This window comes from Colletotrichum navitas, assembly GCF_030913465.1.
Source record: "Colletotrichum navitas strain CBS 125086 chromosome Unknown LY79scaffold_160, whole genome shotgun sequence".
NCBI classification, from domain to species: domain Eukaryota; kingdom Fungi; phylum Ascomycota; class Sordariomycetes; order Glomerellales; family Glomerellaceae; genus Colletotrichum; species Colletotrichum navitas.
In genome coordinates this window covers 45,190-59,695 of record NW_026850706.1, presented here as the reverse complement: position 1 = coordinate 59,695, position 14,506 = coordinate 45,190, and the positions used below count along the sequence as shown (strand labels likewise).

Genomic DNA, 14,506 nt, shown 5'->3' with positions numbered 1-14,506 from the left:
TAGTTATTATATAGTTAGCTATTAAAAGCTATTTATTATATAGTTAGTTATTATATAGTCAAGTATTAAAAGCTATTTATTATATAGTTAGTTATTATATAGTTAGGTATTAAAAGCTATTTATTATATAGTTAGTTATTAACTTATTATATAGTTAGGTATTAAAAGCTATTTATTATATAGTTAGTTATTAAAAGTTATTTATTATATAGTTAGCTATTAAAAGCTATTTATTATATAGTTAGTTATTATATAGTTAGTTATTATATAGTTAGTTATTATATAGTTAGTTATTATATAGTTAGTTATTATATAGTTAGGTATTATATAGCTAGGTATTAAAAGCTATTTATTATATAGTTAGCTATTAAAAGCTATTTATTATATAGTTAGTTATTATATAGTTAGTTATTATATAGTTAGTTATTATATAGTTAGTTATTAAAAGTTATTTATTATATAGTTAGCTATTAAAAGCTATTTATTATATAGCTAGTTATTATATAGTTAGTTATTATATAGTTAGGTATTATATAGCTAGGTATTAAAAGCTATTTATTATATAGTTAGCTATTAAAAGCTATTTATTATATAGTTAGTTATTATATAGTTAGTTATTATATAGTTAGTTATTATATAGTTAGTTATTATATAGTTAGTTATTATATAGTTAGTTATTAAAAGTTATTTATTATATAGTTAGCTATTAAAAGCTATTTATTATATAGCTAGTTATTATATAGTTAGTTATTATATAGTTAGGTATTATATAGCTAGGTATTAAAAGCTATTTATTATATAGTTAGTTATTATATAGTTAGTTATAATATAGTTAGTTATTATATAGTTAGTTATTATATAGTTAGTTATTATATAGTTAGTTATTATATAGTTAGTTATTATATAGTTAGTTATTAATAGTAACTTTAGTATAGTTATAGTATATTAATATATTATACTTTAAGTAATATATAGTTCTTTTATCTATATTACTTATATAGTAGTAAATACTTATAAATAATACTTTATAAACTTTACTATATCTTAGTTTTTAAGTATACTATATTTTAAATAAAATATATAAATAATACTATACTATAAAAGAAGGTTAATAGTACTATATATAATTAATTTACTAATTTTTAATTATTTTTATTTTTTATATTGTATAGTTGTATATTATACAAAATACAATACAGATATAATATAATATAAATACAAATACATGTATTGTCTTTCTTATACAATATAATACAAATACATGTATTATATTTATATTATATTGTATTATATTTGTGTTATATTTTTATATTATATTGTATTTTGTATTTTTTTTAAACTCTCTAAATAATATAGATAAACTAAGTAGTCTTTAGAGGCTTACTTTAAAATTACTTTACTTATATAAGTAATAGTGTAATACTTATATTTAATATAAGATAGTCCTTTAATTTTTACCTTTTAAGTATTAACCTAGAGTATTATAAGCGCTTTAGGCCTTAGATACCTACTTTAAAAGTACTAAAAGTAAGTATTATTACTATAGTCTATTAGTATATTTATTAATAAGTAAAATATAGTTATAAATACTTATATATTTACTAGTAAAGTAAAGCTATAAGAAATAAGGCTATATAATAGCCTAAGGTAGAAAAAGAAAGGTTTATATTTAAGGAAGACAAGGTTACCTTTATATACTAGCTTCTTTATAGTTATATTCTTTTTAGGTGTTCTAAAGTAAAGAGTATAGTTATATTCCTAATATAATACCTTTGTCTTTTTAATTAGACCTTCTAAGGTAATAATAATATAAAATCTAGAAATAAAGGCTATGTTTTTTAGCCTAAGATCCTCTATACCTAGCCCCTTATATTATTAAAGAGGTTCTTTATAATATATATACTATATTTCTCTATAGAATAAAATATTATACCTAATTTAATATAATAATTATCTATATTTATTTTATAAAAGCTAGGCTTAAAGAGTAACTTATTATTTATAATATAAAGGCCTCTATAGTTATTAAGAATAGTGCTTTTACTAAGAGTATATAAGCTAATAAATAGAGTTAAGAATATACTAAAAGTTAAAGGAAGTATAGCTAAGGTCTTACTAAATAAGCAAAGGTTAATAGTAACTATAATAAGGGTGCCTTATAGGTAAAAGGAGGTTAAATCCCTCTTTTTTTACTTTTTTTATACTTTACTCCTAAGGTTTAACTATTTTAGCTCTAAAAGCTCTATAATAATAGCCTTTACTACTTACTTACTTAGGTTTACTTAAATAATCCTTAACTTACTAAAGAGTATATACTTAATATACCTATAGTTAATAGGTTTCTATAAGTAGTTAGACCTCTTATAAAAGTATTTAAAGTACTACTTTTTATCTTATAGTTTACTTTTTTCTATAAAGGTTATATATACTTTTATTATTTTATAGGATTCTATAGGTATTATTTATAGTAAATTACTTAGTAACTTACTATATTCTCTTAAGGTTATTTATTATTCTTTATATTATTTAGTCTTTATAAGGTTATTTAGCTTACTATTTACCTAAGAGAAAGTAATTTACTACTTAATAGTGTATAAGAAGGTCTTAATTAAGAGAATACCTTAGATCTTAAGAATACTATATACTTTAGCCTTTATTAAGGTAGTATATTATTCTTTAAGCTAAGTAAATAGGTTATTTATTAATAAGGTATATATAAGAGTCTTATTATAATTATTATAGGCTATATTACTTACTATATTATAAAAAGAAGTATATTATTATTTAATCTCTAAAATAGTTATATAAAAGATAAAGTTAATATTATTATTTAGTAATTATAGTTATATACCCTTTATAATCTCCTTTATAACTATAGTATTAACTAAGCTTAATAATAAGTTATTTACTTTTTATTATTTATATATCCTTAGCTTAGTAAAGAATAAATTACTTATAGTAATAATCTATTTTTACTTTATTACTTTATTATTAATAGTTAGTACTACTAGCTAAATAAGCTCTTAGCCTTATTACCTTATTTACTAGCTAACTAAGAGGTTATTCTAGCTTATAAGGTTAGCTTTATATTACCTTTAGTGTTTAGTGTTTTACTTTATAATATATTTAGCTAGTATAGGTACTCTTAGGTACTTTAGAAGCTTCTTTTTATTATCTAAATTAATAAATTACTAGACTTTATATTAAGTAGTATAAAAGTAAAGCTTTATATACTAAGGAAACTAATCTTTATATATAGTTAAAAGGCTATAAAGGTAGGTATTAGTTAGTAGACTTACTATTACTTCTAAAAGTATTATAAGTATAGGATAAAGTTAAGAAAAAGTATTAGTTTTAAGAAAAGTATTTTTAAGTATATACTACTTTATAATAGTAAAGGTTATTATTATTTATAAATTAAGTTAAAGCTAGGCTTATAACTATTATTAAGTAGTATATTTAGGGGGTAATTTATATAGTTAAAAGTGGCTTATTTCTTCTATTTATAGTACTATAATCTATATTCTTTAAATATTACTTTACTTAGTAAATTTTACTATAAGTATTTATATTTAGGAGCAAGGGTTAGATTAATAAGTAATATTGTTCTAGAAAGTAGTATTAGTTAGTAATATCCTATATAATATTCTTTTATTATTAAAGTATAATAGCCTATTTACTTTAGCTATAAAGTTTAATAAGGTTACTTAACTAATAACTTTATAGTCTTTATTAAGAATATTAGTCTTTATATAAATAATATCTTTAACTTTTTTTTTAGTTAAAGATTAGTTAAAATTACTATTTATATATATAGTAGTATTTATAGTATTATCTTCTTACTAAGAATCTTATAAAGGTTACTTTTTCTTTACTCTCTTAATTAAAGAGGTAATTTCTAGATATACCTTTAGCCTAGATATAGATTTTAGCGTTAGAAGTTATCCCTTAGGAAGCTTACTTTATATAATAGTTCTAGTAATAAGATTAGCTAGCTTTATCTTTTTTAGACTAATTATTACTTTTATAAGGTCCTTTAGTAAGAGATTTATAAGGTTTTATATACTTAATACTTTAAGAACTAAGTTTAAGCTTATAAGTAGTATCTTTAGTTTAATAATCTCTTTTATAACTTATTATTTAATTACTAACTTAAAGTCTATAAGTAAATAAAATTTTATTTTATTAAATATTATATTTTTAGTAATATATACTTAATAAAGGATAAAAACCTAAATTCTATATAAGTTATATACGTTTAGTATATATCTTACTAGGTACCTAATATACCTTTAAGGAACTACTTTAAAAAGTCTTTTCTTAATTTCTCTCTCTTTTTCTCTCTTTAGAGAGTATATATAATACCTATATATATAAAGCTAACCCTAGTGTAATTATAAATCCTTTATTAAACTTAATATATAAAAAAGTATATACTATTTAAAATATTAATAATACTAAGCTTCTTTTATTTTAACTAAAGATTTTTAATTATTATATTTTTATAGGCTAATACTAATTATATAGGCTACTACTATAATAACTTTAGACTATAAATTAGTTAGTAAGTTAACTATACTTATTATTTTAATTACTTAAGTAATAACTTCTTAGCCTACTTACTTACTTCCTTTTACTAGTTCCTTAGTATAAAGTAAAAAAAGCTCTATATTAATACTAAGTTCCTAAGTCTAAAGTTTATAAGTAGTATAGCCTTAGATTATAATTATAGTATACTTAATATCTTATCTAATCTTATAAATTACTAGCCCTTTTTACCTTTATATTTATCTTTTAAATAAGTAAAGTACTTTAAAAACCTTATATAATATCTTTTATACTTAAAAAAATATAAATAAATAACCTAAATATTTATCTTTAATAACTAGTATTTAATAAGCTTTATTAAAGCTTACTAGGTAGTTAAAAAGGCCTTATAAGATATAGTAGTAAGGTTATATTAACTTTACTTTTAATATCTATTTAGATATAACTTATAAGGTATATATTATTATATAATATTTATATTTTAAGTAAAAAGGCACTTAAATTTTAACTCCTCTTATATTTAAAATTAACTACTAAAGTGTATCTAGTCCTAAATACCTTAAATAAAGATACTAAGTGTTTATATTATTTATTTTATTACCTTATATATTATAAGATAGTTTTAGGTATTAACCTTTTAATTTTAAGGTAAAGAATATACTTATAAGGCTATATAAAATAAGTAAAAAAAGTATATAGAATAAATATTATATTAAAGAAAAACTAGGTTAAACTTTTATATAAGGTAAGTAATTATTTTACTTTTTTTAATAAGACCTCTTTAGAAAGTATAGTTATAACTATAGTACTAAATATTTACTTTTTATAAATATACCTCTAAGATAATATTTATATAAAAGTTCTTAATATAATAGATATTAGTTAACACTAGGTTAACTATATTAGGCCCTTTTAGTCTTAATAAAATCCTCTTAAGAATATATATTTTTTTTTAATAACTAAAAACAAAGATAATCCTAATTTAATATACTTGTTTATCTTAGGATCCTTAAGTAAATCTAGCTTAAGGAGGCTAAGATTATTTACTAGGTAAATAGTACTATAATTATTAAAGACTATATACTTAGAAAGTGTATATAGGCTATTATAGCTATAAGTAAAGACCTTATATAATATAGTTTTTACTTAAAGTTTTTTTTTAATAAGTATTAGGTTAATTAATATATAGACTACTAAGTTTTTAGCTCCTAAAGTAAATCCTAAATTATTTTTATCTTTAGCTTTATTTTTTTTAAGTAAAAATGATTTTCTATTTAAACTTTTATTTAGTAGCTTTATTTAACTTTTATTAATAAATATATATTATACTAACTACTATTTATCTTTTTTAAGCTTTTCTTTAATCTTTATTAACTTTTCTTAGGTCTATTTAAGGTTTATTTAATATAAAATACCTTATATTACTATTTTAACCTATAAATAGTTAGCTAGGTTATATATTATAAGGACACTATATAGATATTCTTTTATCTTTAGTAAATTAGCTTTTAAGTTCTTGTTTAAGTAGTCTAAAAGTGTTATATAGACCCTTAATACTTTTCTTTTTCCTTTAGTTAAGGTTTTCTTATAGTAAAGTATAATAAAAATTACTTTATAATTACTTAGTAAGAGGTTTTTTTTATTAGTTATTTTATTTTTTACTATATAATTTATTACCTTTTTTATATATAAAAGCTAGGTAGTTTAAAATAGTTTTAAGAAAAGATTTTATAGTAAAATTCCCTTAGACCTCTAAAATATTATACTATTTTCTTTAGAAATAGTATTTCTACTATTTAGTATACTATAAAGTAAGATTAATATTTATATTTACTTTTATAAGTACTATAAGATACTCTTTATAAACTAAAGTAAGTATAGTAAAGTTATTTAAAGTATAATATTATTTAAAAACTTTAATTAAAGCCTAAAGTAATATATTTTTTTAGTTTAAAACTTTATTATTAGTTACTTTATTAAAAATCTTTATTTAAGCTAGGCTAAGTAGTACTAAGTTAACTATAGATTAAACCTAAGCCTTAATCTTTTTATATACTTATTTTTTATTAAAGAATTTATTAATATTCTTTTTTTATATACTTTTAATTAAGTAAAGTATAATAATATTTATAGTTTTAATTATAGCCTATTAAGATAATAGCTTATCTTTATTATATTTTACTAGCTAGTTATTAAATAACTAGTATTTTAGCTTATCTATAAGGTTTTTTTAAGAATTAGTATTTAAGTTAATATAGTCCTATAAATTCTTACTATAAGTATAATATTTAAGTATAGTATACTACTTAGGCTAATTATACTTAGTAACTAGCTTAATTAACTTATTAAAGTTTATTAACTTCTTAGTTTTAGTTATAGTAACTTAATAGATTAAAATTAACTAAGAAATAATTTTAAAATAAGAGATTAAGAGATATAGACACTAGATTTAATTATAATATCTAAGGGCTTCTTTATATAAAAGCTAGGCTTATAACTATAATAAACTATAGTGTCTTATTATATAAGAGAAAAGTAGTTAACCTATTAAGAAACTATGTATAAACTAGAGAAGTAGTAGAAATACCTTTTCTAGATAGTCTATGCAGGTGGTACGCCACATCCTGTGGCGGCGCTGCTGGCACTAGCTACATAAAGCTATTCCAGCTTCACGACAAGTGAGTAAATACTAACTTAAACCCCCTAGTTATACACTACCCCTACATCTACACCACTAGCCCTACCACTATTACTACCACTATTACTACTTATTTCACTACCTCTACTGCCTACCTATATGCAACTTCTAGCCTCACTAGGTAATTCAGATGCACTAGATTGATCTAGACTATCTATATTACTGATATCTAAACTTTATACTTACTAGATATCCTGTATAGTAGGAAAGGTGTTATTAGGTAACAAGTAAAGAGAATCTTGCTGTCTTTACTACTAGCAAACAGCACCTAGGCAAAGTAGACAGATCTAGTTAAGACTGCTGTGGTGATACAAGTCCTGTATAGCTAGAGCTTAAGGGTTGGTCTCTTTGTTAGGAAGACTAAAAAGAAGAAGAAGGGCGGTGTAGCCTTTGTTCTTAAACGTAAAGGGTACTGTGCTTGAAGTTCTTGAGGGCAATGTTGAGATTAGCTACAGTACTTGTAATAAGTTGACTGGAAAAGATGATGAGAATGTGGCAAACAGTTTTGGTATTGCGCGGCGGCTAGATGCGGCGTATTCTGCGCAAAGCAGATGTAAGCAAGGGATGATGTGGAACTCTCGCTGCACGGCCGAGCTGAAATGTACATACTCACCCGGGTGACAAAAAACAGGTTATCTTTTACTGCCTACCACACCTACCACAACCTTTGTTACTACTACTACTACTACCACTACTACTACCACTACTACTACCACTACTACTACCACTACTACTACCACTACCGCAACAGGCTACAGCCCTTGAAACGCTCAAAAAGGCACAATTACAAGTCGCTCACCGATTTTTGAGGCTAAAGGTGTTGAATACAAGAAAAAGAGCTTAGGAAGGGAAAATGACAGGCTATTAGACTAATAGTAGTTGTGGTGTTCTAGTGGTGTTGGAGAAAGGTATCCTGTTTTTTGTCACCCGAGTGATACTATAGGTGGTTTTATATCTAATTTCGTATGTGCGTGGGGCATGGTCATGGGGGAATAACCAACCGCCTTGGCACCGTAGATATCTTCGACCAATTGTTAGCTGGGTGCCTGACGTATCCCCTTGCTTGCCACATGTCCTCAATAATCCCTTGGTGGACCCCTATCCACTTTTACGCCTCACTTTCGGAGATATATGACAATGCATCGTTTTCGAATGTTACGTAGACGGAGTAGTACGGATACTCTGTACTCTGTACTGTCATCTCATACTTGGAAAAAGCGGGGGGGAAGTGGGGGAGAGCGCTCGCTATGGCACTGGGGAACCCGTCACGAAGATTCCTGAACCGCTATCACAGTGCCACAGGATACATTAATAGAGACTTGAACACCGAGCAAATGACAAAACTCAGCATCCTGCAGTCAATTGTTCTACTTTGAACTCGCCGCTCGCTATATTGTCAAGATGCAAGCTATTATCCTCGCTGCGACCGGCCTTGCCCAGCTTGCCTATGGACATCCTGCTCAATCATTCTCATTGCTAAGAGATGACGTTGCAGACACCTACGACTACGTTGTCGTAGGCGCCGGTGCAGGTGGAATGACTGTTGCCAACAGACTATCTGAGGATAGCACAAGTACGTAGCGTACATGCTTGCCTTGTGAGACAGTGCACTTCGCTGACAGGAGAGCAGAAACTGTTCTTGTCATTGAAGCTGGGCCGCTGTAAGTCTAAGTCATTCTACTGCAAATTGACTGTCACACAGGTCAATAGAAACTAAAGCCGGCAACAGGCATCACTACGAAGCTGGTTTCATGATTCCCCGTTTCTATAATGGTGAAAAGGGAACCAAGTATGATTGGAACCACACCACAGTTGCGCAGACCAACCTTAAGGGCCAATCTATGGTTTACACCCAGGGCCATGTCGTAGGAGGCGGCACTTCAATGAACGGTATGGTCTTCGACCGAGGAACTCCTCAAGACTACGACAATTGGGCCGCCCTCGGCAATCCCGGCTGGGACTTCGAGACTCTTTTGCCATACTTTAAGAAGGTGTGTTGAACGGAACCTGTAACGTAAATTGGCCTAATGTTGTATTGTCACCAGAGCGAGACATTCAACCCACCGCCACAAGACAAGGTCATAGATTTTGGAGTGACATACGACCCCGAGTGCCATGGAACTTCTGGACCGGTGCAATCCAGCTTTCTTGAGTGGGCATATCCTCAGTATAGTAAGTGTTGTCTATTTCATACATCCTTATGAGCAGTCAAGTTAACTCAACATTACAGCCGACTTTTTTGAGGGTATGGCTTCGCTTGGCGTTCAACATCCTCTCGATCAAGGATGCGGAAAGTCGATGGGCGCTTACCTAACGACCCATTCCCTCAACGCCGCGAATCAGTCTCGTTGCGATTCGCGCATTGCGTACTATGATTCGGCTGTAAATCGACCTAACCTTCACCTCTTGGCCGAGCACCAGGTCACCAGATTGATCTCAGAGAAGCAAGGAGATAAGGTTACCATCGCCGGCGTAGAAGTAAGATCCAACACTTCGATGAGACCAATAACTGGCGGTTAATCTAACCAGCGGCTGGCCATATTTAGTTCGCCACATCACCTGATGATGTCAAGCAGACCGTGCACGTCAAGCAAGAAGTAATTGTATCAGCCGGGGCGCTCCATTCGCCCCACATTCTTCTTCTCTCGGGTATTGGACCGGCCAAGTTGCTACAGCAGCACGGAATCGACGTCGTCGTTGATCTTCCGGGTGTCGGTCAGAACTTGCAAGACCACGCAGGAGGAGTAACTTCATGGACAAGTGCGTTTTCTTGAAGAGGAGCCATAGTGTCGATGGCAGCTAACGGACGAGCTTCAGTCAACCCAGAGTTCCTGACAGCGAGTGATTTGACTAACAACGCAACATTGGACGCCGAGCAGGGTCGGCTTTATTACGCGAACCGCACAGGTAAGACAGTACACCGCATCTTATCCTTGCCCTACATATCCTAGGTTGCTTCATAATCTTACATGGGACAACGCTAGGCCGCTGGACCGAAGGCATCCCAAACGCCATGGCCTTCATTCCTTTTCTCAACTTCAGCAGCACCGAGGACTTAGGGCATAAAATCGTCTCGCAGATGGAACCGGCTCAGTCGGCGCTCTACCTTCCTGACGACACCGATGCTACAGTACGAGCCGGCTATCTCGACCAAGTTGCAGTTATCAAGGCGGCACACGAGAACCGCACGACGGCCGGGATGGAACTCATATACCTATCAGGCGGCACAAACATCGTCAATGTTCTCCTACACCCTCTGAGCCGAGGTTCTATACAGCTCAATTCGACCGACCCCTTCGTCGCGCCCGTTATTGATCCCAACTTTCTTGCCCACCCCGCCGACGCGCTAGCCCTGATTCAAATGGTGCGCTATAACCGTAGACTGATGGCCACAGATGCGATGGCAAAATTAGAGGCGGTGGAGACACTGCCCGGCCTAGATTACGATACAGACGATGAGATACTCGACAACACAAAGTCGGTTCTCCAGCCGTTCCTTCATCCTGGTGGGTCATGTGCATTGCTTCCGCTGGAGAAGGGAGGTGTTGTGGACACTGAGCTGCGCGTATATGGCGTGAGCAACTTGCGGATCGCAGATGCGAGTGTCATCCCTCTGTTGATCTCCGCACACACACAGGCCACCGTGTACGCTATCGGAGAAAGGGTAGGTTCAAAATTGAAGGAGTGACGTGCTTCATGTTGCTAACGTTAACAGGCTGCTGATTTAATCAAGGGTGGGCACTTGTAGATTTAAACATACACTTTGCTGAACTACTGAACGATAGTAGAGCTAGGAGCTAAAATGTTAGTAGCTAACGACTTGCCCAACGTGGTGAGGATGCTAGTATCCAGTTAAGCTCACTGAAACACAGCCTAATACTAAAGAAACTGATTAATTTAAAGAAGTCTAAGTTTCCTAGCTGAGCTATGTCATTCTAAGTTTATAACCACGATAGTGTCTATATAATGAGTGTGCGATCCCCTATAGAAGGAGAATCCTCCTAGCCTTATTCATACCTCTACTTGGACACACTTCAGGTTGCGTAAGGCGAGTCATTGGGCATAAGGAATGTGCCGTGGTAGTTTAACAGTTTTAATGAGCCTCATAAGTAACAGCTTCTATAGGATGTCCTTAGAGCCGGTTGTTTAGATAACTTAGAAATTGAAGTTGAAAATATAAACGACACACAGGCCTCCTCTATTTGTAAGGTTACGAGGAATGGACCGTGAACCATCCTTCTATGTGAGTCACCCACATGGCGGTGGATAATACTATGTGACGCCCTTCCTCTTGATTGCTACGCGTTCTTCTTATAGACTTATCCACCGTGTCCATGTTGCAACACACAGCGTTCAAGAGTTGTTCCGACCCGTTGACTGTCAACCGACCCCTCCTTAAACTAGCGATGATCGCAAGTGTATTCGAATCCTTAAGGTCAAATCCTAAGATCTCCTACTATAAGTTAGTTGGCAACGCAAATAGAGCTTCAGTAGGGTCTACCAACCTTATCATCTGTGTTGGGGGCCCATACAGCGACTAACCTATCATTCAGAAACAAATTGAACGAGCCATCCAAGTCCTTCAACATGGAGATTAACCACTCGCCGACCCAGAACTTCCATGCATCGCTCAAGAGCCTGGCATCGCTATCATGACTCTCAACGACCGCACCGATTAGGCTTTTGCAAGGTAGCTGTGTGCCATTGTATATGGATGCAGCTTTGTCGTTACGATCTTCGACCGTGAGCACGAAACGAGGGAAACCTCTGTGTTGCTTGATGAATCCTCGGATGTCGCTAAAGAGCATAGACATCACGAAGTTGACGGAGAGCAGATCAACTGTCTCTTCAAGGTGTCCTTGAGCCCCAAATTTCTGCAACTGGGCTACTAGTAACGGCTTGAAGTACGCTAAGGGGTTTCGTCGAAGCTGGGTCGGTTTAGCGAAGTGGTATGTAGCGGACTGGTGCTCCAAGCCTTGGGTCCTTTGTGCGTATATCATCGAATGGAGTGGCGTGACTTCCAGTTAGGTACAAATGATTATTACTTTGGGGGTATTATGTGCAAGACACTCGATGTATGTGTGGATGAAGATCGCAAGGATGAATAGCTAAAATTTAAGATGTCAGAAACCTTGAGTTGTTGAAGAGTGTACTTGCTACGAAAATCTTCTCACAATGTCAATGATACGCGATGCGTATTAAAATAGACTCCCGGGAACACTCCGTTCAGTCAGTCTGCAATGCGCCTATTGCTAAGCCCAAACACACTCCAACGTTTAAGCTGACTTCAATGGCAGGCGTCCAATGCGTTCCGGCAGTGGAGAAACCAGCATCATCTGGCGCCATTGCAAAGACCAGTACGCGGCTGGCAGAATCGGCATCAAGAACGAGCTACAAGCAAGCATCCCTAAACGACAGACAGACGCCTCCCTGCTGATGGCGCGAAAAAATGTGAAACGATATCGATTAGTGAAATGGTACAAAATTCGGACCAATCGGATTTTAAGAGCACGCTCATGTTCTCGTAGTAAACGAGTACGATGGTTTAAACGAGCTCAACGACTAGTAGCGGGGTCCAAAACCAACGGGTAAAAGAACGCAAAGGCTACGGCGCAGTAGTAGAGCTATTTCCTAAAGAGGTTACAATGCCGCGTTCTCCAGTCTTTCGGAGCGAGGGCGAGCAGGGGCATGTGGTGCCGTGACCCACTAGAGATCAATCCTAGTAGGTAGGGCAAGCCTGGAATCTCAACTCGAGGATGCGAGAATACGCGTGTTATTTAGAGTTACTCAGTCAGATAAGTCGAAGTCGGGGCCCAGGATGATTGCCATGCTTAATGCCAACCTAATGCTAGAGTATGAAGGGAAAGGCAGCAGCAGCAAGCATTATAGCGGCGGTTGTGCTTGCTTGTTTCTGTCGGTTGGTTTCGCGATGCAGGGGCGGGAGGAGGCTGACGAGGTACGTAGTACCGGTAGGTAGTACCAGTAGGTAGGTGCTTGCCTTTTTTGGAAGGTATCACCTCTCACAGTGTCATCTACGTACCTACCTACCTGGGTGTCTAAGTACCTACCTACTGTACCTAGATACCGGCAGTGGACGGGTACGTACCCAGGGAGGGCCAAACTTTTTGGCATTGACAACATCCACGACCCCCCCCGGCGGTGGCCGCGTTGGGGCAGAAGGCCCACGGCATTTACCCCCCCTTACCCACCCCTTCCCCCTCGGCCAGGCATCTGATGCCCAGGCTTTCATCAGTAAGACGGCTGACAGAATCCCGTGTTGGTTCGGGTTGGATGGCGACAAGGGCGCAGCGGACAGTTATTGTCGCATGGCGTAGAGAAGCACCCGGCAGCTAATGGTGCCAGGCACAAGGCGGTGCAGAATGACCAACGCCCGATCAGCGATGCCGCGATGGTTCTTGGAGAGTCGCGAGAGACAACCCTCCGGCTGCGAGACTGGGAGGCCGCCAGCTTCTACCTGTGTAGACAGATTTCCAGGGCGACAGATTACCTGAGGGTGTTAGTCAGCCTTTGTTAAAGCTAAACACCCCCTCCTTACGGAGGGGGCAAAAAAATAGGGTTACCACTAGGAAAATAGGGTTACTACTTGTCTTAACCTAGTCCTACTTTTTATTATATTTTTACTAAAAGTAAGTAATTATTTAAATATATTATTAATAAATATTAATAATAATTAAACTACTTATTTTACTTTAACTTTTTAATATACTTTACTAATATAATAAAAATATAACTACTACTAAAAAAGTAACTAAGATACTATATATTACTTATTAATAAGTAATTTACTAATAAGTAAATAAGCTAGTAACTAATATACCCTTTATATACTAGGCTACCTAGGATTATAGTATATCTTATATAATAATTTAGAAGTACCTTTAGGCCTTTTAGGAAGGCTATAACCTTTACGTTAGCCTAAATAAGCCTAGTTAGCCTTAGTTACTTATAAAGGCTAAAGATATAGCTTTTAGTGCTTTTATTATATAGCTTTATAAATCTAGCTTTTTAGTCTTACTACTCTAGGTTAAAGAAATAGCTAACTACCTCTATAGTATCTAGGGTTAACTACTAGTCTTTAAGTACTTTATCTAAAGCTAGCTTACTAACTATCTAAAGCTTTAAAAAAAAGGCACTATTAAACTAGTTAAGTTATACTAAAAGAAGGCTAAGTTAGACCTAGCCTTAATAAAGGACTTCTTTACCTAGTACTAGGCTACCCTCTATAAGTATAATATTAGC

The 14,506-nt window shown here is 32.7% G+C and overlaps 3 protein-coding genes across 3 annotated transcripts; 2 read left to right on the top strand and 1 right to left on the bottom strand.

Annotated features, from left to right (window-relative positions):
- Window positions 1-8,647: 8,647 nt before the first annotated feature.
- On the top strand, window positions 8,648-10,934 carry LY79DRAFT_529372 (GMC oxidoreductase; the record flags this gene model as incomplete). The annotated part of the gene is made up of 8 exons (XM_060556108.1): window positions 8,648-8,819; window positions 8,877-8,907; window positions 8,976-9,237; window positions 9,292-9,418; window positions 9,477-9,724; window positions 9,793-10,006; window positions 10,073-10,153; window positions 10,231-10,934. 8 exons carry the CDS (start codon window positions 8,648-8,650, stop codon window positions 10,932-10,934), a joined length of 1,839 nt encoding a protein of 612 aa, XP_060407345.1.
- A 450-nt stretch (window positions 10,935-11,384) lies between these two features.
- LY79DRAFT_572666 (uncharacterized protein) lies at window positions 11,385-12,743 on the bottom strand. The gene is made up of 3 exons (XM_060559391.1): window positions 12,421-12,743; window positions 11,752-12,354; window positions 11,385-11,699 (listed from the first exon to the last, which is right to left on the bottom strand). Exons 2-3 carry the CDS (start codon window positions 12,244-12,246, stop codon window positions 11,457-11,459), a joined length of 738 nt encoding a protein of 245 aa, XP_060407344.1. The 5' UTR covers window positions 12,247-12,354; window positions 12,421-12,743; the 3' UTR covers window positions 11,385-11,456.
- A 709-nt stretch (window positions 12,744-13,452) lies between these two features.
- Window positions 13,453-13,931, top strand: LY79DRAFT_572665 (uncharacterized protein). Its single transcript, XM_060559390.1, has 2 exons — window positions 13,453-13,818; window positions 13,864-13,931. Exon 1 carries the CDS (start codon window positions 13,600-13,602, stop codon window positions 13,756-13,758), a length of 159 nt encoding a protein of 52 aa, XP_060407343.1. The 5' UTR covers window positions 13,453-13,599; the 3' UTR covers window positions 13,759-13,818; window positions 13,864-13,931.
- Window positions 13,932-14,506: the final 575 nt, after the last annotated feature.